General features: G+C 42.6%; 1 protein-coding gene across 1 annotated transcript in view; it reads left to right on the top strand.

Moving 5' to 3' along the window:
• Positions 1 to 301: 301 nt before the first annotated feature.
• VASH1 (vasohibin 1) overlaps positions 302 to 24,954 on the top strand; it is a 45,544-nt gene continuing 20,891 nt past the window's right edge. Inside the window, 7 exon segments of the mRNA XM_078151457.1 lie at positions 302 to 1,073; positions 1,075 to 1,209; positions 10,380 to 10,468; positions 11,804 to 11,860; positions 14,207 to 14,281; positions 17,118 to 17,499; positions 19,987 to 20,099. Coding sequence (XP_078007583.1) covers positions 930 to 1,073; positions 1,075 to 1,209; positions 10,380 to 10,468; positions 11,804 to 11,860; positions 14,207 to 14,281; positions 17,118 to 17,499; positions 19,987 to 20,099 — 995 coding nt within the window. The 5' untranslated portion in view covers positions 302 to 929.

Below are 24,954 nucleotides of genomic sequence, written 5' to 3'. Positions count from 1 at the left end.
CCCTATCGCCCTCCCCCATTACTTCCCTCCTTCCTCTTAAAAAAAAAATCATAATTCCCACCGCTGCGGGTTTTGTTGCTGTCTTGGGAGGGGTGAAGAGGCAGCGAGCGGTCGTACCGGAGACAAAGACCACTTTGTAAAGGTAGTTGGACCGGGTGGGATGCGTGTTTGCCTGTCCCTCGCTCCTTGTGGTGCCCACTTCCCTGTACGGTACAGCCGTGTATCCTCTCTTTGCTATCCATCCCCAGAGGGAAATAGCCAGTCCCCCCACCCTCCCCCCCATCTCTCGGCCCTCCCTCCCCCCTCCCCCCTCCGCCCAGTCCCGTCTCTCTCGGAAAAAAAGCTGCCAGCAGATAGTCTGTTCCTGAAGCCGACTGGTCCATGAGAGCCTTGGTCCCTCGGGCTAATGTCGTCTTGTGTGCCTTGTGGAGGAATTTATTCTTCCTGAAGCCGGAACTGAGGGGCACTAAGTCAGTGCTCACTGACTTGCCCTGTCCTTTTGAAGCTGATCTGAGCTGTCAGGCTTCTGGTCCGTTAGACTTTTCTTTAAGCTCAGGCTTGTGTCATTGTTCTTCCAGAGAGCTTTGGGCTGTACAGACTGTCTGTGCTTATGTGCAGGCCTCTTAGGCTATGTTTTTTTTAGCCGCCTCTGTTTTCTTTTTAACAAATCCAAGTATTACTGCAAGGTTGATCCCAGACCACCAAGAACCTTTCTGCCCTGGAGTGTACCCTGATACTTCACTGATTCTATCTTTTTAAAAAATTATTGTTTTATTATAAATGAACCACACCCTGATTTCTTAAAGGGGCCCTACACTCTGGTGGGTCATGTGTTGTCTCTCTGGCAGTGAGTGAGTCAATTCAGTTCATAGTTTCCTGTGAACTACCTAATTTTCCTTTTCTGGAAACATTTTTTTTAAGAGTTTGGGATGCCTGGGGGGAAAAAGGTGGGCCCTAGTGGTGCCATTGCTGCCTCTGGGGTCAGGAGATCTGAAACCAGTGAAGGGGCCTCAGCACAGAGGGAAGAAGAGCAAGAGGAAGAAGGGGATGAAGACCTCCGAGATGGAGGTGTCCCCCTTCTTTGTTAACCGGGGTGGGCTGCCTGTGGATGAGGCCACTTGGGAAAGGATGTGGAAACACGTGGCCAAGATTCACCCTGATGGAGAGAAGGTGGCACAGAGGATCCGAGGGGCCACAGACCTTCCCAAGGTGAGTCAGTGTGGAACTCTTTCTGAGTTAAAGCTAAAGGGTCATGTGGGGTTCTTGAACTAAACAGACCCAAACGCTATGAAACCTGAGCCAAATGCATGCATAAAAGGAGTAACTGGTGATTTGAGTGACAGAGAGAGGTCCCACCTGTCGGGAATATCTTCTCCACCAGCACCAGTGTCTGAAATGTTTACAATTTAGATCTTCTTTGAGTTTCAGGCACTATGTCTCCAAAAGGGCCTATTAAAATACACCTATGTGAATTGGGAGTGATAAGACATTAAGCCCTATAACTCATCCACCAAGCATGAATTAAGCCAAACTGGGGTGGGAATGGTGGGGAGAGGTTGGACAAGAGGGAAGAGAGAGTTTCCTGTCATATAAGTTTAGTTTGGATGACTTCTTGTCTAGAGGTCCACAGGGGATTTAGAATGGTATAAAGGGGAGATAGAAAAGTGTAGAGATGAGAGGTATAGAGAGTTGTCATGCTTTGATTGGACTAAATGACCCGGGAGTGGGGGGGAGCAGGCAGTGTTAGAATTTCTTTAGGTTCTTTAGCCCAGGTCCCTGCAGAATAAGATACAGGCAAGTCCTTTTGGGAGTGAGCAGAAGTTGGGAAAGGTAGCTAGAGAACTGAATAAGTGTCCTGATCACCAGGGTTTGGATTACTAAAAGAGGAATAAAGGGGGAAAGGAAGAGTCCAAGAGTGGAAGGAAGAACAAACAGACACTAAACATAAATTACACCTGTTTGGCCAGGGTAAATTGGTGGGAGATACAGCCTCCATCAGATAGATATCCACAGATTATGACACCTTACAAAAGCAGATAGCATTGTGTCTAGATTGTATTGTACAAAATGCCTTGCCTTGTTCATTCATTTTTCAGTCATGGTGTCTTATTTTTCATGACCCCATTTGGGGTTTTCTTGGCTAGATACTGGAACAGTTTGCCATTTCCTTCTCCAGCTCATTTTACAGATGAGAAAACTGAGGCAAATAGGGTTAATCGACTTACCCAGGGTCACACAGCTAGTAAGTGTCTGAGGCCAGATTTGAACTCAGGTCTTCTTGACTCCAAGTTCTATCCACTTTGCCACCCACTAAGTGCCTAACATCAAATGAGTTCTGGATAAATATTCTTTGATGATAGAGTTATTGTGAGACCTAGGAAGACCACTCTCCATTACACACATACACACACACACACACACACACACACACAGAGGATAGAAGACCTGATATGGAAAACTGGTTAGGAAAAGGTCATAGCTGAATGCTTAGCATTGAATAGGATAACAGAGCCTCATGTCTAAAAGGACAGCTGGCATTATCAGAAGTATCTGAGGTTGGGGCTTCTCATCCTTACATAGGTGTAGCATAAGTATCTAAAGAGACTTGCCACCCCAAGTCTGCTGATTGGGGGCCTAGTTTTGGGGTAAATGCTTTGGGTCAAGAAGATTTTTCTTCTTTTTTCAAATGAGGATTGAGGCAGGGCCACCATGGAAAATCACCCACCAAGTGGTGTCAATTTACCTGTGAGGAACAGTGATCAAAGATTTGGGATTCCAGGGCATCAGATATTCCTTCTAAGTAAGGTTGGTTGTAAACTCTGAAAGAGGTTTTAAACTGAGACATGGCTCTTTGATGGAGAGGTGTTGGTGGATTGGTGACATTTTTTCTCAGGTGTCTTTCATCAGAAAGAGGCCCACATCTGGCCAGAGCATGATTCTAATGAGGTAAAAACCATCCTGATGTATTAGAAAGCACTCTAGACTGGGAGACCTGGGTTCTAGTCCCGATTTTATCACTAATGTGTCATGAAGTGACTTTTGCAATATCATACCTCTCTGAGCTTCAGTTTCCTCATCTGGGAAATGAAGGGCTTATGTTAGATGACCTCTAATAACTAGTATGGTTCTAACATTCTATGGTTTTTTAGCATGCCTCAGTCAATCAACTAACAAGCATTTATTAAGTGTTTACTATGCAGCAATGTGCTAAGGATACAAAGAAAAATCGAAAACGTTCCCTATTCTCAAGAAGCTTACATTTTAATGGAGGAGACAACATATATACATGAGAACATAAAAGATAAATGCAAGTAATCTTAGAAGGGATGGCATTATCACCTGAAGGGGACCAGGAAAGGCCTTCTGGAGGAGGTAGTGCTCAGGGTGAGTCTTAAGGAAAGCCAGGTGTTGAGGGAGGAAGTGCATTCCAAACATGGGAAATAGCTGGTGCAAAGGCATGTCGATAGGATGTAGAGTGTCATGTGTGAGAAATGACAAGTGGGTTAGAATGGCTAGATCACAGAGGGCATGAAGAAGACAAGCAAGGTAAGAAGGATGCAGGTTATAAAGAGCTTTAAGAGCCAAAGGACCTTCTCTTTGATCCTGGAGATAATAGGGAGCCATTGGAGTTTATTGAGAGGAGAGAAGGTCTGATCATCAGACCTGTGCTTTAGGAATGGAACCACTGATTCTATTCTCATGTGAGTGACTCATGTGACTCATGTGAGTTTTGAACAGATAACTCCAGGCTGTATCCAGGCCCTAGCCAGCTGTTAAACAGAGGTATAAAGTTAGTTGCAAAGGGTACTGGGGAATGGAACATGAACATCTAGGCACAAACCTAACACCATCATTGGAAAAAAATAGTTGTTACCAGCACTTCAGTTCAGCAGGCGCTAAAGCACATGCTTCGTGCAAGGCATTGTGTTAGTCTGGTGATTCAAAAATTACGATGAAACAGGCCCTACCCTTAAGGAGCTTGTCTATTCCACAGGTAGTTGGCTTCAAATATAAGAAGGGCAGCACACTGGATTACTGGAGTTAATGTTGAGTTCGTTGGTGTGTTCTTATTTTGGTTTTGGGGTGAGAGGTGAAGATGGAGGATTAGAAGGAGTTTTGGAGAGGGTCAGAAGGATTTGAATCTCCTCCACCAACAACTTTTGAGCACAGAAAAGTAGCACAGCCTGGAGACCAAAGTAAAATTGCCTCAGGTCTGGTTTTGGCATCCACACTTCCCTGTACTGGAAATAGATATCTCCTGCTCCATCTCCTAGGCCAAAGGGAACCAGTGATCTAGGTAGCACAGTGTTAAAGTGCTAGGCCTGGAGTCAGGAACTTCAAATCCAGCCTCAATACTTACTGGCTTCGTGACCTGGGCAAGTCACTTAAGCTCTGTCTGCCTCAGTTTCTTCATCTGTAAAATGGAGAAAATAATAGCACCTACTTCCCAGGGTTGTTGTAAGGATCAAGTGTGATATTTATAAAGCACTTAGCACAGTACCTGGTACACAGGAAGCACTATATAAATATTAGCTGTCTAGGGAAAGTTTGAAAGGGAAAATGTCAGCTTAGGGGGGTTGATGCTAATAGTGGTAGAAAAGCAGCCTGCTGTAAGTGAATCAAGGGCTCTGGAAGATCTAGGTTCAAATCCTACCTCTTAGAACATGCTAGTTATGGAACCATGGGCAAGTCATTTAACTTTTTAGTGTCCTAGGCAACTCTCAAAGACAAGTTAGAGAAGAGATGCCAATGCTGATCTGCATTGGTAGAAGGAATTTTCTTGTTGAAATCATTGGTGGTGGGGGCGGGGATGCTTAAAGTGGTAGCTTTATAGACTTTCCACTTAGAATGAGATTAAAATCACAGAATGATAAAACTGCAAGGGACTTTAGGGATCTTTTAGTCCAATTTCCTTCTCTTCCTCCCCCTCTTCCCCTCCTCCTTTTCCTCCTCCTCCTTTTTCTTCATATTCATCTTCTTCATTTTGTAATTCTTCTCCTCCTCCTTCTCTTCTTCTTTTCCTCCTTCTCCCCCTTCCTTTCTCCATCACCCTTCCCTATCTTCTTCTTTCTCCTCCTCCCCCTTTCCCATCCCCCTCCCCCTTCTCCTCCTTCATTTTTCCTTCTCCCTCCTCCTCCTCCACCTCCCCCCCTTCCCTTCCCTTCCCTTCCCTTCCTCTTCTTCCTCTTCTTCTTTTTCCAAATAAGGAAAATGAAGCGCAAATAAGTTGAATAATTCAACCAAAGTCACACAGCTAATTAGTGACGAAGCTGGGACTAGAATACCTAACTCTGTGCAGTGCTCAAACAATAGTCCATTAAGCATGAAACCCAAATGCCTTAATCTAAAAAAGAGCAATGAACTATCAAAGAATCCATGTGCACTAGGGCTGGAAGGGACCTTAGAGTTCCCATAGTACAGTAAGCTCATTTGATAAATGAGGCAACTGAAGTCCAGAAAGGTGAAGAAATTTGCCCAAGTCCCAAGAGGTACAGGAGATGGCTTTAGTAACATTCTTCTTTCTTTCCCCTACTATATGCCTAATCTTGGTGCCCTTATTCATTTGTTCTGTGTTCAAGGGATTTTAAAAGTGCTAATAAGTGCAAATGACTTAATATTAAAACCAAATAAATTATTAATAAATAGCACTTAAGTGTATAGATTTAAACTAAATTAGAAAGGGTAACAATGTGTAAACAGTGCTTTAACTACTAACTCCAGTTTTATCTTTAAATGAATATAATCTTTTGGAAATCCCTAAGCCTACCAAGAATCTCTGGCACCTCCAACAGCCAAGCACTCAATTAGAGGCTGTTTAGCAGGGTCAAGGTTGATGCTTCTTCACCCTCATCACCTTCTAGTCCTGGAGAAGCCTGGGTCTGCTTTCACCATCCAGACATTATCAGGGACAGCCCTATCAAATTGTGGGGGAAGTGGTTAATGGTAGACAGTTCTCCATATTGTGACTCCATCAGTCCTTGAGGTTGATTTTCACTCTTTCCCTTGTGATAGTTCTCCTTCCCCTCTCCACTTCTGTCTTATTTCTTGAACATCATTGATGGTGTCAGAAATAGAAAGGAAAATAAAATCATAACTGACATTTACATAACATGTTGAAGTTTGCGAAGGACTTCTGATTATCTCATTTGAACCTCAGAACAGCTTTCAGAGGTAGGCACAAGAGGTATTATCTCCATTTTACAGAGGATGAAACTGAGGGTCTGAGAGTTAAGTGACTTGTCCATGGTCACACATCTAGTAAGAATCAGAAGTAAGGTAGACTTCCTGATCTTCATCAGCTATAAGAAAACGTTTGCCTGAGTCGGTGAGACAGTACTGGTGGGAATCTTTCCTGTTTCAGCATCATTCACAGACAGACTTCTGGACCTCTTTACTATGTGATATGTGTGTGTGTGTGTGTCTGTGTGTATTGTGTGTGTATTGTGTGCTCTTGAGCCTGGCTACCTGCCTGCCTTTACAGAAAGGTTTGTGAATCGTTCTTGTTTCCCCTTAGGAATACTTGAGGAATCAACCTACAATCTTATGTAGAGTTCCATTCATAGAACTGGAAGGGACTCTAGTGATGATCTAGTCCAGGGCTGGAGAACCTGAGGCCTCAAGGCCACATGTGGCCCTCTAGGTCCTCAAGTGCAGCCCTTTGACTGAATCCAAACTTCACAGAACAAATCCCTTTAATAAAAAGATTTGTTCTGTAAAACTTGGACTCAGTCAAAAGGCCACACACAAGGACCTAGAAAGCCACATGTGGCCTCAAGGCTGAAGGTTCCCCACCCCTGATTCTAGTCCAATCATCCCCTCTTCTAATCTTTCATTTTCAAGACAAGGAAATAAGTTTCACAAAGGAGAAAAAACTAGAACCCAAGCCTAAACTCTGGTCTCATTATCTATAAAATTAGAGGATTAGACCAGGCAACATCTAAGATCTATTCCAGCACCAAATCCTTTTGCCTGGCCTGACTCACAGATGTGTTTTAAGAATTAAATGAAATGATGCGTATGAAAGCATTTTGACAGCTGTAAAACGCAACATAAACATAAGGTGTTGATGGGAATGGTGGTGGTGGTGGTAGTAGCTATCACCTTGCACTCCACCAATCTGTGTAGGTTGTATTCATTTGGAGTGACAAAAGGTAGATCTACAGTGGTCCTTAGATCACTTGGCATGGGGAAAGGAAGGCCTCAGACCTTCAGTTCTGTTGACTTATGACAGCAGCCATGTCAGTAGAGAAAGGGAAAAAGAAAGCAGAAGCTGCTTCTCCCCAGCAGAGATGTCATCTGTTAGGGGAGCCAAATCTGTTGCTAGGGACAACCCAGGCAGGAGCTGCTGCCACAGGGAGGGAACAGGACAGAAGGCCAGTATTGCAACAATAGCTATGGAGCCCCTGCCCTCCTACATTTCAAAGCTTTTCCATGTGTATCTATCAGAGGTTGAAGGGAGAGCATTAATCTACTAACCTCTGTGACTGTCATAGCTTACTTCCCTTTCTCTGCTAAAGTCCAGCCTCTCTCCAGGCAACCCCAGTTATTTAAAGGTTTTGAGGAAGAGAATAATAAAACCTCACCACTATGGGGTGGTCTAGGTCCTTCTCTGTCTCTCTCTACTTCAGGTTTCTTCTTACACTTCCCTTTATTCTAGATATGTTGGACTGCATCACTCCACAGTCACTAGCTCTTCTTCTGGGTAGCCACTAGATCTGGGGTTGAAAATCCAGGGAATTTGCTGGTCCACAGTCTTGGATCTGGGCAAAGACTGCATGATAGAGGAGATGCCCAAGACTGCTGTGGCATCATCTGGCAATAGAGGAGCCAGGGATATGTGGGATGGTAGGGAATGACCCTTATATTAGTGCAGGGAAACCCAAAGTGGGATGGACTTTGTTCCCAGTGTAAGCTATAGTTGGAATTTGGATTCTTTAAATGGGAAGGGGTCTGTCTAGCTAGCCTATATCCTGTGTCATACTTGTCTTTTTGGGTTAGCTATAATACTTGGGTTATGTGAGACCTTCCCATCTTCTGATTTATTTTTTTTCCCAGACAAATTGTGGGTCTTAAGGATTTGGAGGGGAAGGAGGGGAATCTCAGAGAGAAGGCATTGACTGAAAATAGCCTCTAGTAGGAAGGCTAAGACTTTCATTTCCTGCCCCCCCCCGAGAGACTTCAGCATGAAATGTGAAAAGGATAGAATCCAAGGAAATTTGGTGGCCAAACTGACCCAACTTTAACCTCGCCTATTGTGTCTGCTACACAGTATTTTCCTGTGACTCACACTGAGTCAGTCCCGAGCTTCCAGTGAGATTCTTCCACCCATCAAAAGGACTCCTATACTATTCTTCCTGTCTTAAATCCAGCGTCTGCCTATTCTCAAGATCCTTCCTAGGAGAGATTCCAGGGCTAGAGTAGCCTAGGATGCCCCTTCTGACAAAGGTTCTTTCCCTATTCCCCATAACCCTTAGTGATGGAACCAAGACACTGGAGAGAAATAGATGCAGTCATTGATAGAGCCAGGTGATTCATTTTCCTGGTGGTGGTCTCTGTGCCTTATGGATGCCATGAACCACATCAGTGGTATAATAAGAAGTCTTGTCAAAAGACAATGTGAAAAGCAGGGATAATCTATATATTCGTCTTTTGAGGCCACAGGAAGACCTCTCTGACCAAAATACATCTCCCTCCCTTTTCACCATCTCTCAGTGTACTAGGATATCAAATATTCTCATCATTAGTTATTGTTTTAGATTGATGTATCATACTTCCAGAAAACCACTGATATAATTTACCCATGTTACCTGGGAGGGGATAACATATTAATTCATACACACTCACACAAGAGCATGAATTTGTTCATCAGACAGATGAGCAGACTGTCATCTGGCACAGGGCAGGTCCCAGATAGCATGCTACAGAGAGCAAATATGTTTTAATGTAGCTAAACTCAAACACAGAACAAATTTCACTGTTTTGGTCCCCAGAGGGTGAGAAAGGAGGAAGATGAACCCAGTTAAGGAAAAAAACTCCACCTAACAATGCAAAGGCAGCCACAGCTTCAGAGTTGCCTAAGGCACTGAGGCTAAGTGACTGGCCTATGGTGCCATAGCTAGTCTGGGTCAGGGGTGGGATTTGATGTTAAGTGTTTATAACTCCAAGACCATCTCTCTAATTCTCTCTGCTGTGTTGTTTCTCTTGTGTTTCTGAATTCAGATATTAAATTTCTACAAAATAGCATGAATCCAATAAAAGGGGTTTTTTTAATCCCAGTGAACCAGTTTGAGTTGTACCCAAGCATGTTCATTTCTAAAACTATTTAATCAAAACAAAACTGAAATTCAAATATTCAAACCAGGTCAGTGTTTTGTTCCACATGAGTCTCAGTTGTTGATAGCTGAGGTCTGGGAAAAGAGGCTCTGCCCATGGTAGGTAAGTCTGGATGGTGATGCTATGGGAGAGGAGAGGGGGGGAGAGTACCTACCTGGTAGGAGAGGAGAGGAGGGGGCAAGCGGGATCAGGAGACAGCACCAAAGGAAAGGTTGTTGTTTGTTCTTCATTCTCAAAGGGGACCAGGACATCAGGGAAGTGATGCCAAGACATGCAAGTGAATTGGATTTAAGTGAGGCAGAGCTGTGCAAAGTCACCAGCCTCGATTTTCCTCCAGAGCCATTTGGGTCCCATGGCAAGATATAGATCAGGACAACTGGAGATGGCTCTGGGTGCAGTGGGAGACCTTGGGCTTTTTTAAGCCAAGGTCTTTAACAGGTTTCAGTTTGACTGAATCGATGCCCATTCAGTGATTAAGGCTAGGTAAGAAATGAGGCAGAGAATGTCTTTACATAGTAAAAAAAAAAATCAATGTGGGAGGGAAAGTCCCTTAGAGTTTCTGGCCAAAACAGAAACAATTGGTATTTGCATTCACTCTGAGCCAATCTGGGCTCAAACAATGACCAAGTGAGCCTTGGCCTGGGATCTATGGTTGGCCAATCAACATGGACTGAGAAAAAAGTAAGAAAGAAAAGAAAGAAAAGAAAGAAAGAAAGAAAGAAAGAAAGAAAGAAAGAAAGAGAGAAGAGAAGAGAAGAGAAGAGAGAAAGAAGAGAAGAGAGAGAGAGAGAGAAAGAAAGAAAGAAAGAAAGAAAGAAAGAAAGAAAGAAAGAAAGAAAGAAAGAAAGAAAAAGAAAGAGAAAGGAAAGAAGGAAGGAAGGAAAATAAGGACACACTGAAAGAGGAGATTGAGTGGTGGGATGGAAGAGATCAATTTCATTCATTTTGTACCTTCTCCTGAAATCAAGCCTGGCTTGACTGGAAGGTTCAAGAACTAAGTTTCCTCTCTCCTTATGACCAGGATTCTATTTCTTTTGTTTCCCCAGACTCCCATACCAAGTGTGCCTACATTCCAGCCGTCCACATCTATCCCTGAGCGCCTGGAAGCCATACAGCGTTATATCAGGGAGCTGCAGTATCCTTTGCCACACTGAGTAGTATTTCTCATGTTCTTTCCCTGGGACCACCCAAGCCTATCCAGAGGAAGGCCCCACTACCTATTGCATTGCCCTGAGATGGAAGCTGAGCCCTGGTCAAGGAGGACATTGGAAAGCAGTTTGTTTTCATCCCATTTTGTTGTGCATTAAATGAGATAATAATTGTCAAGCATTTAGTATCACGTCTGGCAGGTGCTTAGTAAGTGTTTGTTCCCTTCCCCTTCACCTTGTGGGTCCAGTGGATAAAGTGTTGGAATCAGAAGTCCTGAGTTCAAACCAGCCTTAGACATTTACTAGCTGTGGGACCCTGGGCAAGTCCCCTAAACTCTGTTTGCCTGTCTTATTTGTCTTAGCACTTAGCACAGTGCCTGGCACACAGTAGGCCCTATAAATGCTTCTTCCCTTCCCCCACCAATGGGAGAATTGGAATTTTGGATGTCTCTTGAGATACCTTGTAACTCCAGATTCCCCAGTGTTAGGGAGAAAACTGACCATACAGGGGAATTCCTAATTCAGTTCAATTTAAGAAGAATTTATTAAGCTCCTACTGTTTTCCAATCATTGTGCTAGGCTCTGGGGATCCAAAGAGCTGTATGCTTGCATGATACATTTTTAAGTTGAATCTGCATTATTAACATTTTTCCATCACTTTCTCTAGTCCAAACAAAAAACAAAACAGTTTATCAAGCCCTGATCCGTAGCATTGGTAGATTTCTGAGGTGTAAATGCTAACACAACATTTAACAATCAGCTCTGCTGGTTTGAGCTGTCTCCCAGCACACCCCTGGATATAATGACAAAGCAAAACAATTCGTACCTTCAATGAGCTTACATTCTATTGAAGAGAAACAACATATACACATTATGTTATAGAAACTTTGTGTATCAAATATACACAAAGTAACTTTGAGGAATAAAGCGCAGACCTAATAGGAAAAGGAGTTTAACGATAAAATGCAGGCTCCAAATAGCAAAATGGAAGGATAGGAAACAGTAGGAGAGGGACAATGGAGGGGGGTTGTTGGTGTGGATGATTGTGAGAGAGTAGGGAGTGGTGGTCAGAGAAAGGAGCTTTGATTTCACGGACTACCATTGAGCATCACAGGCACTCTTGAGCAGAGCCATAGAGTAGTAGATTGTTGAGCCCTTTACAATAGCAAAGGCAATAACATTGATTTGAAAAAGAGGTTTAAAAAATGAGTTATGCCTATGGCAGAAGAGCTGATGTGTCTAAATGGCAAGCTGGCATTCCCATCCTTGATTTCTCTTTCCTTCTAGGGGAAGCCAAATGGCCCTTAACCTTTTACCTCCAGGTACAATCATACAGGGACACAGTTCTTTGAAATTAAGAAGAGCAGACCTCTAACTGGGTAAGTGCCTCCTTCCACTGTTCTAATTAGAACTGTTCCCAACTGAACAAGACAGGAACTCAACATGCCTCCTTCATTCCTCGGCAGCTATGCTTTTCAGTAGAGATGTATCAGGACATTCCTGGAAGAATGGAAGGTCATCCATGGTGGGGGCAGGGTCTTCATACAAATGGAATTAGGTTAAATGAAAGTCAAGGGCAGCCTTGAAGAGAAAATGGATCCACAGAAGGGTAATGTGAAGCCTAGAGTGAAGCCATCTTACCTTCTTGTTTTGGTAGTTTGGAAGATGGGGCACAGGAGGATGGGAGCTAATTAAATTTATCAGGTGATGAAGATATAAAGATGAAAAAATTACACAGTCTCTACCCTCAAAGGGTTTATAATTTACAAGATAAAAATAGTTAAGCAAGTAAGAGATAGAGAGTGGCCTGAAAAGTTGGAAGAAGGATATGTGACTTCTAACTGAGAGGTTCAAGTGAGATTTCATGGAGGAGACAGCACCTGAGTAGGACCTTGAAGGAGTGGAATGGTGTCCAGAATCCATTCCAGGTAGGTGGGGCAGAGGTGGGAGAGGGAAGAATTAGATAAGTAAGGAATGAGAAATCCATTATGGCTAGAATTTAGAGTAGATAAAAGGGAGAAGCATGTAATGTAGCTGGAAAGGTAGATTGGAGGAAGATTATGAAGACCCTGTAATACCAGGATAAGAAGATTATATTTTATTGTTAGGCAGTGGAAATCAACACATGCTTTAGGAGTGCATACACACACACATCTATACACAGATCTTTTTTTTTAAGTCATTCAATGAAGAAGGTACCTCCTCTAGTCTTCCTCCTAGAATCACTATCCAGACCTTAAATGGAGGGGCAAGGAACAGTCCTCCTCTGCCCTAGGGAAGACTGTGTTACTTTAGCAGAAGTTCTAAAATAGGGATTCTTAATCTATAATCTGTGAACTTTTTTTTAACATTTTGATGATTAAATTTTAATATAATTGTCTTTGTAATCCTTTTGCAAAAATCCTCTTTTGCTTTATTTTAGCTTTTGAAAACATTGTTTTGAGAAGGGCTTCACTAGACTGTCGAAAAGGGTCCATATCCCAAAAAAGGGGGTAAGGACTCCTGCTCCAGAAGGAATTAGAATCTATTTGACAGAGTCTATGCCTGCCTGTCTTTTCCTCCTCTCCCCTCCCTCCTCACCTCCAAGACTACCAATACCTAATGGGAGCTGGTACCCAGTGAGGACACCCTGGAGAAGATTTCAAGATTGGTACCTATTATGAGTAGACTCATTTGCCATTTCTCAGTGAATTAACTGATAAGAGCTGAAGAATGCCCTGTTCCCTTCTCTTGTGAAGGGAACAGTCTGAGTCTGAGTTCCCAGGGGCCTGGTATGATGAGATAGGTCTGATCAACTGGAGGAAGGGATCCAAGTGTCTTTGGAAGTAAAATCGAATAAAGCCCCATGGATTTCCAAACACAAGAGCCTAGAAACAACAGGGCTTAGAGTTAACTGAGTTTAGACTGTCTACAGTTATTATTGAAGGACAATAGAGCATTGAGTCGGTTACAGACTAGTGATTGCTCCCAGTTACGGGCTTCTTGGACAAACCATCATTGGATCCCTAGGGCTTACATGTTCCTGCCTCCACCCCTTCTCTCCCTAGGGTAAACCAGCTGGTTTGGTCCCTTTGGGGAACAGTTATTAAAAGAGGAGAAGTCAACTCTGAGGCCTTGGGGAAAGCATAATAGGTTTTTCCTCTCTTCCCCTAGCCTCCCCAAATGACTACCCATCTAAGGTGGGGGCTTTCACCCTCTGCTAATGACCATCAGATGCATGAGGGGGAGTAAAGGGATATAAAGAAGCACACTGCTCACTGGCCTACCTGCCATTGCCCTTTTCCTTCCTCAGGAGGTCTCTTAGACCAGGAGTCCAGGGTTTGGGAGACCTGGGTGGGAGGGCAGGGAGAAATGACTTTGTATTATAGCGGATGTGTAATACAGAAGGAACAATTTCTCCCCTTCTTTATCATCACGCTGAAAGCTTCCCCCTTTTCTTGTTTTCTCTCATTCCCCATCCATCTCCAAAGAGCAGCCCTTTCTCCACTTTCACAAGGGAGAGAGAGGACACGTAAATGAGACACGCCAAGGCACAGCAGAATCCGCCAAGAAAGTGATAGCTGTCTGTTTTAATTTGTCTTGCTTGTTGCTTGCCCTCCTTTCCATTTCTTGCCCATTTCAGCCTCCCTCCATTCTGCCTGCCCCCTCAGGGGTGGCCTCCTCTGGGTCCAAAGACAATTGATGAAGCTTTCTTCCCTGGCCTGACCCTCCCTCTTTCCACACAGGCTGATGGACCTTGCTAAGGAGATGACCAAAGAGGCTCTGCCAATCAAATGCCTGGAAGCTGTGATCCTGGGAATGTATCCTTTCTGCTCACTCCATGCCCTTCTCTTCTATCACCACTCTGCCTTTTCTTCTACCCAAGCCTACTTTTGGCATGCTGAAAAGAGCACAATTATAAATCAGAAATGCCAGGTACTAGTCTTGGCTCTGCCCCCCACCCCCAATCTATGGGACTTTAGGCAAGTTTCTTTCCTCTCTGGATCTGTTTCCTTATCTGTAAAATAAGGGGCTTGTGCCAGATCTCTAAAGAGTTTTTCATTTCCAGGGCAGCTAGGTGGCACAGTGGATAGAGCGCCGGCCCTGAAGTCAGGAAGACCTGAGTTCAAATATGGCCTCTGACCAAACACTTGACACTTTCTAGCTGTGTGATCCTGGGCAAGTCACTTAACCCCAATTGCCTAAAAAAAAAACAACACAAAACAAACCAAAAAAAAAAAAGAGTTTTTCATTTCCAAAAATTCTGTGCTTCTGTTCAGCCTCTTGTCCCATGTATTTTTGGCCCAACAGTAAAATGATCTCTGGGTCTGTAGACTACTACTGAGTGAAACCTGCATCTCTTACATCATAGGCTAACCCTTGGCACTTTACCATTGAATTATAAACTACAAGGGGCCTTTAGGAAAAAGCAACTGTAAGATGAATAAACAGGAATGAACTGTATGGATGTACAGGGGTGAATGAACTGTACCAGCCACAGCCCAAAGGGGGGGTGAGTGCATGTCTGTATGTGCATGAGTGTGCATGTGTGTATGTATTGTGCATATGAGCATGAGTGTACATGTGTGCATGCTTGTGAGTGGGGTGTGTGTGTTTGTGTGTGTGTGTATGTAGTACATCACTTGACCCAGAAATTCATCTTCACTCTAATTATTCACCATTTAGAAGAGGGTTGGAAGATAGAAGAATAATACTCCCTGTAACAGAGAAAAAGATTAAAGAGAAGATAAGTCATCCTCAGGGCCAGAAGGTGAACCATGCTCTTGTAACACTCTCTGGATACAAAACAAACAAACAAATAAACGCAAAAAAACCCAGTTTATCCTTGTAGGAGCAGGATCTGGGAAGAATTTGTCTTGGTCAGAGGTGGGAATCACAGACTCTGGGTGATTCAAAGAATTGAAGGGAAAAAAGCAGGAAATCAAGAGTTTATGAGTTTTAGTTTTATCTCCTTTTCGGGCCAGTCATATTTTCTTCCTCTCTAGCTCTTATGGGATCATAGATTTAAAGTAGAAAAAGACTTAGAAGTTGTCAAGTTTAAATCTCTCACCTCCCATTTTACAGATGAGATAACTGAGGCCCAGAGACATTAAGTGATTCATTGCATACATAACAAGTGTTTGAGGCAGTCTTCCTGACTCCAAGTGCACTATTCTATCCACCATACCAGTGGTATCAAACAAATAGAAAGGGGGGATCTCTAAATAAATGCAAGGATCTTTGCAGGCCACATATTGACTTAGAAAACCATACATATTTATATATTTATTTTTTATTAATACATCAACATGTTAAAATTAGATAGGATCTACACTTTAATCTGGTTTGGACTGTCCTCAGAAATGTTGTGGGCCACAGGCACCCCTGCGTCGCATGTTAACCCTACTGTTCTATGCTATGCTGTCTCTCTGCTTATTTTAATTTATAAAATAGGGTTAGAAATTGTCACTCTCCACCCCAGGGATGTAAACATGTGCTCATTCACCATGAAGCCTTTTCCCAAAAATGTCTAAAAACTATATCCTAGGGAACTGTATCAGATGGGCTGCCCCTGACTGAAGGCTTTGTATGACAATGAGAAAACTCCATGATTTCATCGTTATGGGGACTCCTTCTACCAACCGTCTTCAGGAGTCACTTGAGCTGCATATCAAGTGTATGCAGATTAAGGCCAGAGTTATAGGACTAGCTAGCACCAGAGGCAGGATTTGAACCCAGGTCTTCCTGACCCCAACTCCAGAATCCTCTTCTCTGAGTCATGCTACCTCTGCATATTGAGAATAGTGAGAAATGAAGTAACTCTGAAAACGTTAGGCCCAGGACTGACAGCTGCCACCAGGTATCAGGTTCACTTCCCCAGAAAGTGTAAAGGTTGGTGCCAAGGACAAAGGGCTTGACCCTCATTTATGGGATAAGCTTCCACTTTGGGATTTGAATCTGATCAAAGCAACAGTGCTACTATTATATGTAGTCATTAGACTACCTTACAGGGCATTTAGGCATTCCTGAGGAGTTTGTGGGACACTTTGTATTAGATGGAAATTTCCAATTCCATCTTACTTCTTGTTGTTCATTTGTTTTCAATTGTATCTGACTCTTTGTGCCCCCATTTGGGGTTTTCTTGGCAGAGATACTGAAGTGATTTGCCATTTCCTTCTCCAGCTCATTTTATAGATGAGGAAACTGAGGCAAATGAAGTTAAGTGACTTGCCCAGGGTTACACAGCTAAGTGTCCAACTTCAGATTTGAACTCAGGAAGATGAGTCTTCCTGACTCCAAGCCCAGCACTCTATCTACTGTGCCACCTAGTTGCCCCCTCCATCCTACTACTTGCAAAGAAACACTCTAGATGAAAAAGGAAGAGTAAGAGCTGAGCTCCAGACCATTTTAGTAGGCCCATACCCTAGATCAGCAGGGCTAGGATCCCTCCACCTTTACTGCCACCAATGCCTTACCTCAGAGACAAGGCAGCAAAAACAGAGGCGTTGTTACCCCAGAAGGATCTGGGACTTAACTGTCATCAGTTACTGAGAGCCGTATCTGAAGAGGTTCCATTAAGTAGCAGTAGCATCTTGGGAAATCTACCCCAGTTGGCTTCTCTTTGGTTATTTTCCTAAGCAAGATTGGCGTGACCAGTTACCTCACCAACAGCATGCCCACACTGGAGCGCTTCCCCATCAGCTTCAAAACCCACTTCTCAGGGAATTACTTCCGACACATCGTGCTGGGGGTGAACTTTGGGGGTCGCTATGGAGCACTAGGCATGAGCCGCCGTGAGGACCTCATGTACAAGCCTCCCACTTTCCGCACGCTCAGTGAGCTGGTCCTGGATTATGAGGCTGCCTACCAGCGCTGCTGGCATGTCCTGAAGAAGGTGAAGCTTGGCCAGTGTGTTTCTCATGACCCCCATAGCGTGGAGCAGATTGAGTGGAAACATTCCATCTTGGACGTGGAGAAGCTGGGGCGAGAGGACTTCCGGAAGGAGCTAGAGAGGCATGCCAGAGACATGAGGCTAAAGGTTAGTTATGGAAAAGAGGGGATTAGGGATGTTGGGAGAGGAAGAGAAGGTAGTGTGCTATTGTGGAAAGACAATTAGCCTGGGAAACTAAAATACCTAAATTATGTCATTACCTGCAGAAGCCATTTTAAAAATTTTAAAATCTCCGGGCCTTGGTTTCTTCATTTATCAGATGAAGGAATTGGCCCACATGATATTAAAAGTCCCTTCCAGTTCTAATAGTGTATGAGTCTGAAAACCTGCCTGCACAGAGAGAGTTAGTCAATAGGTTGAGCCACAGAGGGTCCCAAACTATTCATATGGAATTTAATAGAGATAAATGTGAAGTTCTATACCAAATCAACCATAGAAATACAGGATGGCAGAGATATAACTAGGCCACAGTACCTGGGGATCTAGGGAGTTTGGGAGTCTTACAAACTCTATGTGAGCTAGCAATGTGGTATCAGTGAATAAACATTTATTTAGCACTTGCTGTGTGCCAGACACTGTGCTATAAGACAAATGCAATACCCCTTAGTCAAGCAATAGGTCTAGAATTAGGAAGATGACTCCCATTACACTCTAAATCATATCATATCTGGGGCACGATGTTAAAGTCTGGTTACCATATGTCAGGAAGAACATTAATAAAGTATAACATGTCCAAAGGAGGATAACCAAGATAGTAAAAGAACTGGAAACCATGACATCTGAGGATCAGATGGAACCGTGAATGTTTAGCCTGGAAAAGAGGAAACTTGAGGGTCAGGGGTTGAACAAGAAATTGTTTATGGTCTTCAAAGCGTTCAGCATAGTTCCGGATACATAGTAAGCGCTTAATAAATGTTTATTAATTGATTGCTTCAAACATTTACAGTCAGACTATCCAGCTGGAAGAGGGATTATGAATCAGCCCTAGTGGTCAGAACTAGAAACAATGGCTACAGCTTGCAAAGAAGCAGATTTTAGCTTACTATAATGCAAAGTTCCTTTAATTAAGGCTATCCCAAAGTGAAACGGGCAATTTCAAGAAGTAGTGAGTTCACCTTTTGCTGGTGGGCTTTCAAGTGGAATTGAATGACCACTTGTCAGGTGTATTTTTGGAAAGAAGGAATAAAGGGAGAAAGGGAAGAAAGAAGGAAAGGAGGGAGGGAGGAAGAGAGAGAGGGAAGGAGAGGAAAGAGGGAAGGGAAGGAGGGCAGGATGGAGAAGGAAGGGAGGAAAGAAAAGAAGAAAAGGAGAGGAAGAAGGAAGGAATGAAGGAAGGAAAAATTTATTAAGTGCCAGAAACTGTGCTAAATGCTTTAGAATTATCTCATTTTATCTTCACAACAACCCTGCCATTATTATCCCCATTTTACAGTTGAGGAAATTGAGGCAGGAGGAGGTTAAGTAACTTGCTCAGAGTCACACATCTCCTAAGTGTCTACAGCCAAATTTGAACCCGGGTCTTCCTGAATCCAGGCCCAGTGCTTTATCCACAGTGTCTCCTGGCTACCTCTAAATGGCTGTTGACATCCTTTAAACTCTGAGATTTGTGTGTGTGGGTGTGTGGGTGTGATTCTTTGAGGTACTGTAGATCAAGATGACCATTGACTTGACAAGCAGAGAGCAGTCCTCCAAGGATTAGGTCATGAGGACAATCCAGGGAGGTTGGGATAAAATGAAATGAGGAGAGGACCCCTTCCTCTTCTTTCTCTATAACCTCCAAGCTGAGCCCCAAAGTCCCCCCATGGTGCCCTGGGCCTCAGAGCTAAAGGGTGCCTTTCCTTCTGGCCACCTTTGAGCTTCCAGAAAAGGGTCTTGAATTCTAATCCTCCACTGTCAATTTCTACAAAAGCTGAAATGGTACAAGCTGTTCCTAATAAACCAGTTTAGTTTAATTATAATTGCCCGCAGAAGTACTTTATAATTATTCTCTCAACATATACCATGTCACTACAGTTCTAGGAACTATAGTAAGCAAACCAGGGTCTCTGGTCACGTTAGTCCAGAGGCATGTGGATTAGCCAATACTTTTCCACTGGAGAGAGAGGATTGGGCAACTTCAGAATGTGTGGTCTTTAGTGGGCAAACTATTTTTCCTGCCTGACATGATGATGGGGGAAATTTGGGGATGGCGAAGGGAAGTGCTGCAGATCAGGGACAGACAAGCCCAAACAATGATGTTAGTCATCTTTGGGTATAAAGTCCCCCCTCAAAGCTGGAAGTCTAGTCCATGCTTACCCCTTAGAATGAGTATGATTGCTGTGGAGACTCTCACAATAGCAGAGGTGGGTGGTGCTGAGACTGGAGCCAGACTTTACCAGGTCCTTTGTGGTATAAGCATCAGGAATGGCTGGAAGGGCCCTGAGTAGAGGATGAATTAGGGATTCTCAGGGCTTTTCTGTGTCCCAAGCCTCCTTGAATTCCTTTGACCTTTTGGTGTTCATTTGGGCTGTGTGCTCTAAGATCCTAAGGTGAAGTCCTGAACTTCCTTCATCTCCTTTCTCCTGATGTTTACAGATCGGCAAAGGGACCGGCCCACCCTCTCCTACCAAGGATAGGAAAAAGGATGTATCCTCCCCACAGAGGAGCCAGTCCAGTCCACACCGCCGCAATAGCCGAGGAGAGAGACGGTAAGGAAATGGGTAATTGGTAACAAAGTGGAGCAGAGACAAGGGATTTTTCAAATTGCTTTTCCTCCCCCCTCTATTCTTTTATCCTGCCTCGATAATAATCATGTATAGTGCTTAAAGATTTGCAAATACTTAGAACATTGCATCAGAGCACCAGGGTTTGATCCTTGCAACTACTGTCAGGTAGGTAATGTAAACATTATTTTCCCCATTTTATAGTTTAAGAAGCTGAGGCTCAGAGAAATTAAAGGATTAAATAAACTTCACCATTATAAGTTGAGAAAGACATGTCTGGGTAATAGTTCATCTGAAAAAGATTAGGGGGATTTTAGTAGACTCGAAGCTCAATATAATAATAATAGCACCTAGCATTTATATGGCGCCTACTACGTGCCACGCAGTATTTAATCCTCACAACAACCCCTGTGAGGTCGGTACTATTGTTATCCCCATTTTAGAGTCAAGGAAACTGAGGCAAACAGAGGTTAAGAGATTTGCTCAAGATTACACAGCTAGTGAGTGATTGAAACTAGATTGAATCTCAGGTCTCCTGACTCCCGGCCCAATGTTCTGTCCTCACTGCCTATGTGTAATGGGAAAAAAATCAATAACTAATTCCTTGAGTACTTAGCTTTGTATCATTTTGCTAATCATCTATCAGCTGTAATCATAAGAAGTAACTGTGTGATTTATAGTAAGAATATAGTCCCGGGTTAAAACCTGTGTGTAACTGAAACTCTGATGCAATCCCAGCTAATGCGTCAGCTAATCTGAGAAATGTAGCTACAATCATCTTTATATTAAAATACACTGGGTGAAAGGTGATCTGACCTATGATGTAAAAGATAGACCTGCAAATATAAGACCTGTAAACGAAATATCCTTATGCTTGAGTAAAAGACCTACTTGAGCCATAGAGTGACCTATGCATTGGTGCCATGGGTTGACCAGCTTAAATCAAACCTGAATCAAGAGAACTGTAAATAGCTGTGAACTCTGTAGCTCAGGGTCTCAGACCATACTGGTAGTACTGCAGACCCCCAATTTTGTTTCTCTTAGTAAAGGTTGGTTTCTTTGCTCTGAAAGGCTTCCCAGTTTCTTTTTAATATATGTAAGTCGAGAACAGCAGCTGAGGAAGTTAGTGTATTATCTTAGGCTGCATTAAGAAAAGCGTATTTTCTAGGAATAAGGTGATAGTCTCACCATTCTCTGCCTTGATCAGGCCACATCTGGAGTACTGAAGCACATTTCAGTTATTAAGCTACAGACCATCCAGAAAAGGGCAACCAGAGGGTTCATACCATATGAGGATTAATTGGAGGAACTTAGGGATGTTTGTCCTGGAGAATAGAAGACTTATGGGGGATGTGTACTCTTCAAGTGTTTAAAGGTCCATCATGTGGAAAAAGACTAGAAGTCAAACTAGGATTAGTGGGTAGAAGTTTTAAAGAGAAAAATTTAGACTTAATGTCAAGGGGGAAGGAAAAAACCTTCCTAACAATTAGCATTGTCCAACAATAGAGTGAGCGACCTCCAAAGGTAGAGGGTTCCCAATTACTAGAGGTCTCCAGGCAAAGGCTAGATTACTGAATCTCACATGTGCTATAGAAGGAATTCATATTCAGGTGTAGGTTGGAATTATATTCTATGGTCATATAGCTAGTCAGTACCAGAGGCATGATTTGGACAGTTATCTCATGAATCCTAATCCAGCATCCTTAAAAAAAGTGATTGCAAGGTCTTGTGAATACTAACAATTTCAAAATTGTTGGTATTCACAAGACCTTGCAATCTCCCTTTTCTTAAGACCCCTGCTTATGCCTGTCATAGCTCCTTAAAGAAAATAAGACCCTAGCTACTCCCTGTTGTGGCTGAGTTTCCCCTGTGCTTTGGAGGAAAAGACTTGGCAATTAATAGAACAAAAAAATAATTCTAAGACTGGTTGCATCTCCCCAGGGCCAGGAACCAGCGATGCCTTTAAAATTATGCCTGTTACATCTTTCCTTCATACTCAATGGCGAGGGAGGGTAGGAAGAAGGTAGAATTTTGCTGATTGAAATATATATAGAGAGAGACAGACAGACAGACACACATGCACACACACACATAAAATTTAAAAACAAACCAAAAATATGGAGGGGACTATAAGATGAGTTAGCTCAAACAACAAGCATTTATTAAGCAAAAACTAGGTAATAGGTACCAGAGAGTCAAGGACAAAATCGAAACAGTCTCTACCTTCAGGGAACTTATATTCTTCTTTGTTTGTTTGTTTGTTTTTAATAGTATTTTTTTCCCAATTCCATGTAAAGACAGTTTTCAACACCCATTTTTGAAAGATTTTGAGTTCTAAATTATTCTCCCTTCCTCTTTCCCCTCCCCCCACCCTCCTCCCCAAGACAGCGAGCAATCTGATATAGGTTATATATGTGCCATTATGTAAAACATATTTCCAAATTAGTCATATTGTGAAAGAAGAAATAGAACAAAAGGAAAAAAAAACACACACCGAACCCCCCCCCACAAAAAAAAAGTGAAAATAGTTTTCTTCGATCTACAAAAAAGACTCCATCAGTTCTTTCTCTGAATGTGGATAGCATTTTCCATCCTGAGTCTTTTGGAATTGTCTTAAATCATCGTGTTGCTGAGAAAATCTAAGTCAGTCATAGTTGATCATCTCACAGTGTTGCTGTTAAGGGAGCTTACATTCTAACAGGGGAGTATGAGTATGAATACACATACACACACATATATACATACTCTATATTATCCAGATAAACTGGTCTATTTGCTATTCCTCACACACAGCAATCCTCATCTCATTTCCATACCTTTGCACTGGCTATTCTTATTTTAAAAAAGGCAGGATGGGTCCAAATTGTAAAGAGCTTTAAATATGCCAAAGAGGCAATTTTATTTGATCTTAGAGGTAATAGAGAGCTGTTGAATTTAGAAGTAACGTAGACTGGAATTTTAGGAAAATCTCTTTGGTGGATGAATAGAGGATATAGTGGAATGGGGGTGTGTGGAGAGGGGCAGATTAAAAGTAGGGAGACTGATTAAGAGTCTATAATAGTAGTCCAGGTGAGATGTTACGAGAGCATTGGTCCTGGAGTCAGGAAAACCTGAGTTCAAATCCAGTGTCAGAGACATATTAGTTGTATGACCCTAGGCAAACCATTTCACCTCTGTCTGGTTTCTCAAGTGTAAAATAAAGACGATAATAATAGCACCTGCCTTCCAAAGGTAGTATAAGAATTGACGAAAATAACATTTGTAAAGTGCTTAACAGAGTGCCAGGCACATAGTAAGCACTTAATAAACGTGTGTGTGTGTGTGTGTGTGTGTGAGAGAGAGAGAGACAGACAGACAGACAGACAGACAGATAGACAGACAGACATGTTGAGAGATGTTATGGAAACAGAAATGAAAAGATTTGGTAACTGGTTGGATATGTGGAGTGAAAGAGAATGAGAAAGTAAGGATGACACCAAAATTGCAAACCTGTATGACTGGAAAGATGATTATACCTTTGAAAGTAATAGAGAAGTTCAGAAGAGAGGTGAGTTTTATGGGTAAGATAATGAGTTCTGTTTTGGACATGCTGAGTTTGAGATGCTTCCATTTTGAAATGTCCAAAAGGCAGTTGGTGATATAAGATGAAGCTAAGGGTAGAGTCTAGGGCTTGCTGTATAGAGCAGAGATTCCTCTGCATAGAGATCATTAGATCCATGGGAACTGATGAGAGCACCAAATGAGAGATAGAAGAGAAAAGAGACACAAACAGAGCCTTGGAGTTCACCCCAAGTTAGGGGGCATGACATGGATGATGTTAGTCACTGGAGATAAAAAATGCAAAAGCAAGATAGACCCAGCCTGAAAGAACATTACATTCTACCCAGAAGAATTGAGTTCAGTTTCCAGCTCTGCTACTTAATACTGTGTCCTCAGGCAAGTCACTTTACCCAGATGAGCCTTGGTTTCCTCATCTGTAAATTAATTCTTGGAGCAGATGATCTCAAAGGTCCCTTCCTGCTCTAATGTTCTGTGATTTCATCTGCTTCTTGCTGGTGTACCTGTCATTTCATCATTTCACCTTCACCCCTCTGTTTTGAAGGCTTTTTGTCTTTAAGAACCTTCCCCTCACTATTTAAAATGCCAGTGCCCCTGGGATAAGGCCCATGTCCCCTAAGATAGTGTTAATTAACATCTTAGTCATCATTTAATACCTTGGCAAAGATTAGTTGACAGCTAGCTGAAAGTGAACTTTATAAGTGTTTGGGGAAATTTCTATACTGTCAAAGCAAAATTTAGGAATAATTTTTAGAGAGTAAAAATAATAGCTATCATTTATGTAGTTCTTTAAGATTTGTAAAACATTTTACAGATATGATGTCATTTGATCTTCACAACAACCTGGGGAAGTACTATTATTATCCTCATTTTATAGATGAGGAAACTGAAGCAGACGAAGTTAAGGGACTTGTCCAGGGTTACTTGTCTGAGGCTAGGTTTGAACTCAGGTCTTCCTGATTCCAGGTCCAGTGCTTTATCCAGTGCCACGTCTAGCTACCTCAAAATAGGTTAAGAGGAAATATACTCTTTATATATCTCCTCTCTCTACCCTTCTTTCAGCCAGCATATTATTTTAGGCAGCCTTGTGTAGTAGAAAGAGTGACTAGGTAACAGCCACATTGTGTGATGGCTAACTTTGATAGACTCATCTCTTCTTAGCACTGCAAGGGTCTAAGACAGCTCCCAAAAACTCATGATGGAAAATGTTATCCACATCCAGAAAAAGAACTATGGAGTCTGAATGCAGATTTGCTCTTTTTTTGTTTCTTCTTTCTTGTGG

The sequence above is a fragment of the Phascolarctos cinereus genome, unplaced genomic scaffold (genome assembly GCF_003287225.1).
Source record: "Phascolarctos cinereus isolate Bilbo 61053 unplaced genomic scaffold, phaCin_HiC Scaffold_3;HRSCAF=262, whole genome shotgun sequence".
NCBI lineage: Eukaryota > Metazoa > Chordata > Mammalia > Diprotodontia > Phascolarctidae > Phascolarctos > Phascolarctos cinereus.
The sequence above is the reverse complement of the archived record's forward strand: the minus strand, read 5'-3'. Positions and strand labels throughout refer to the sequence as shown.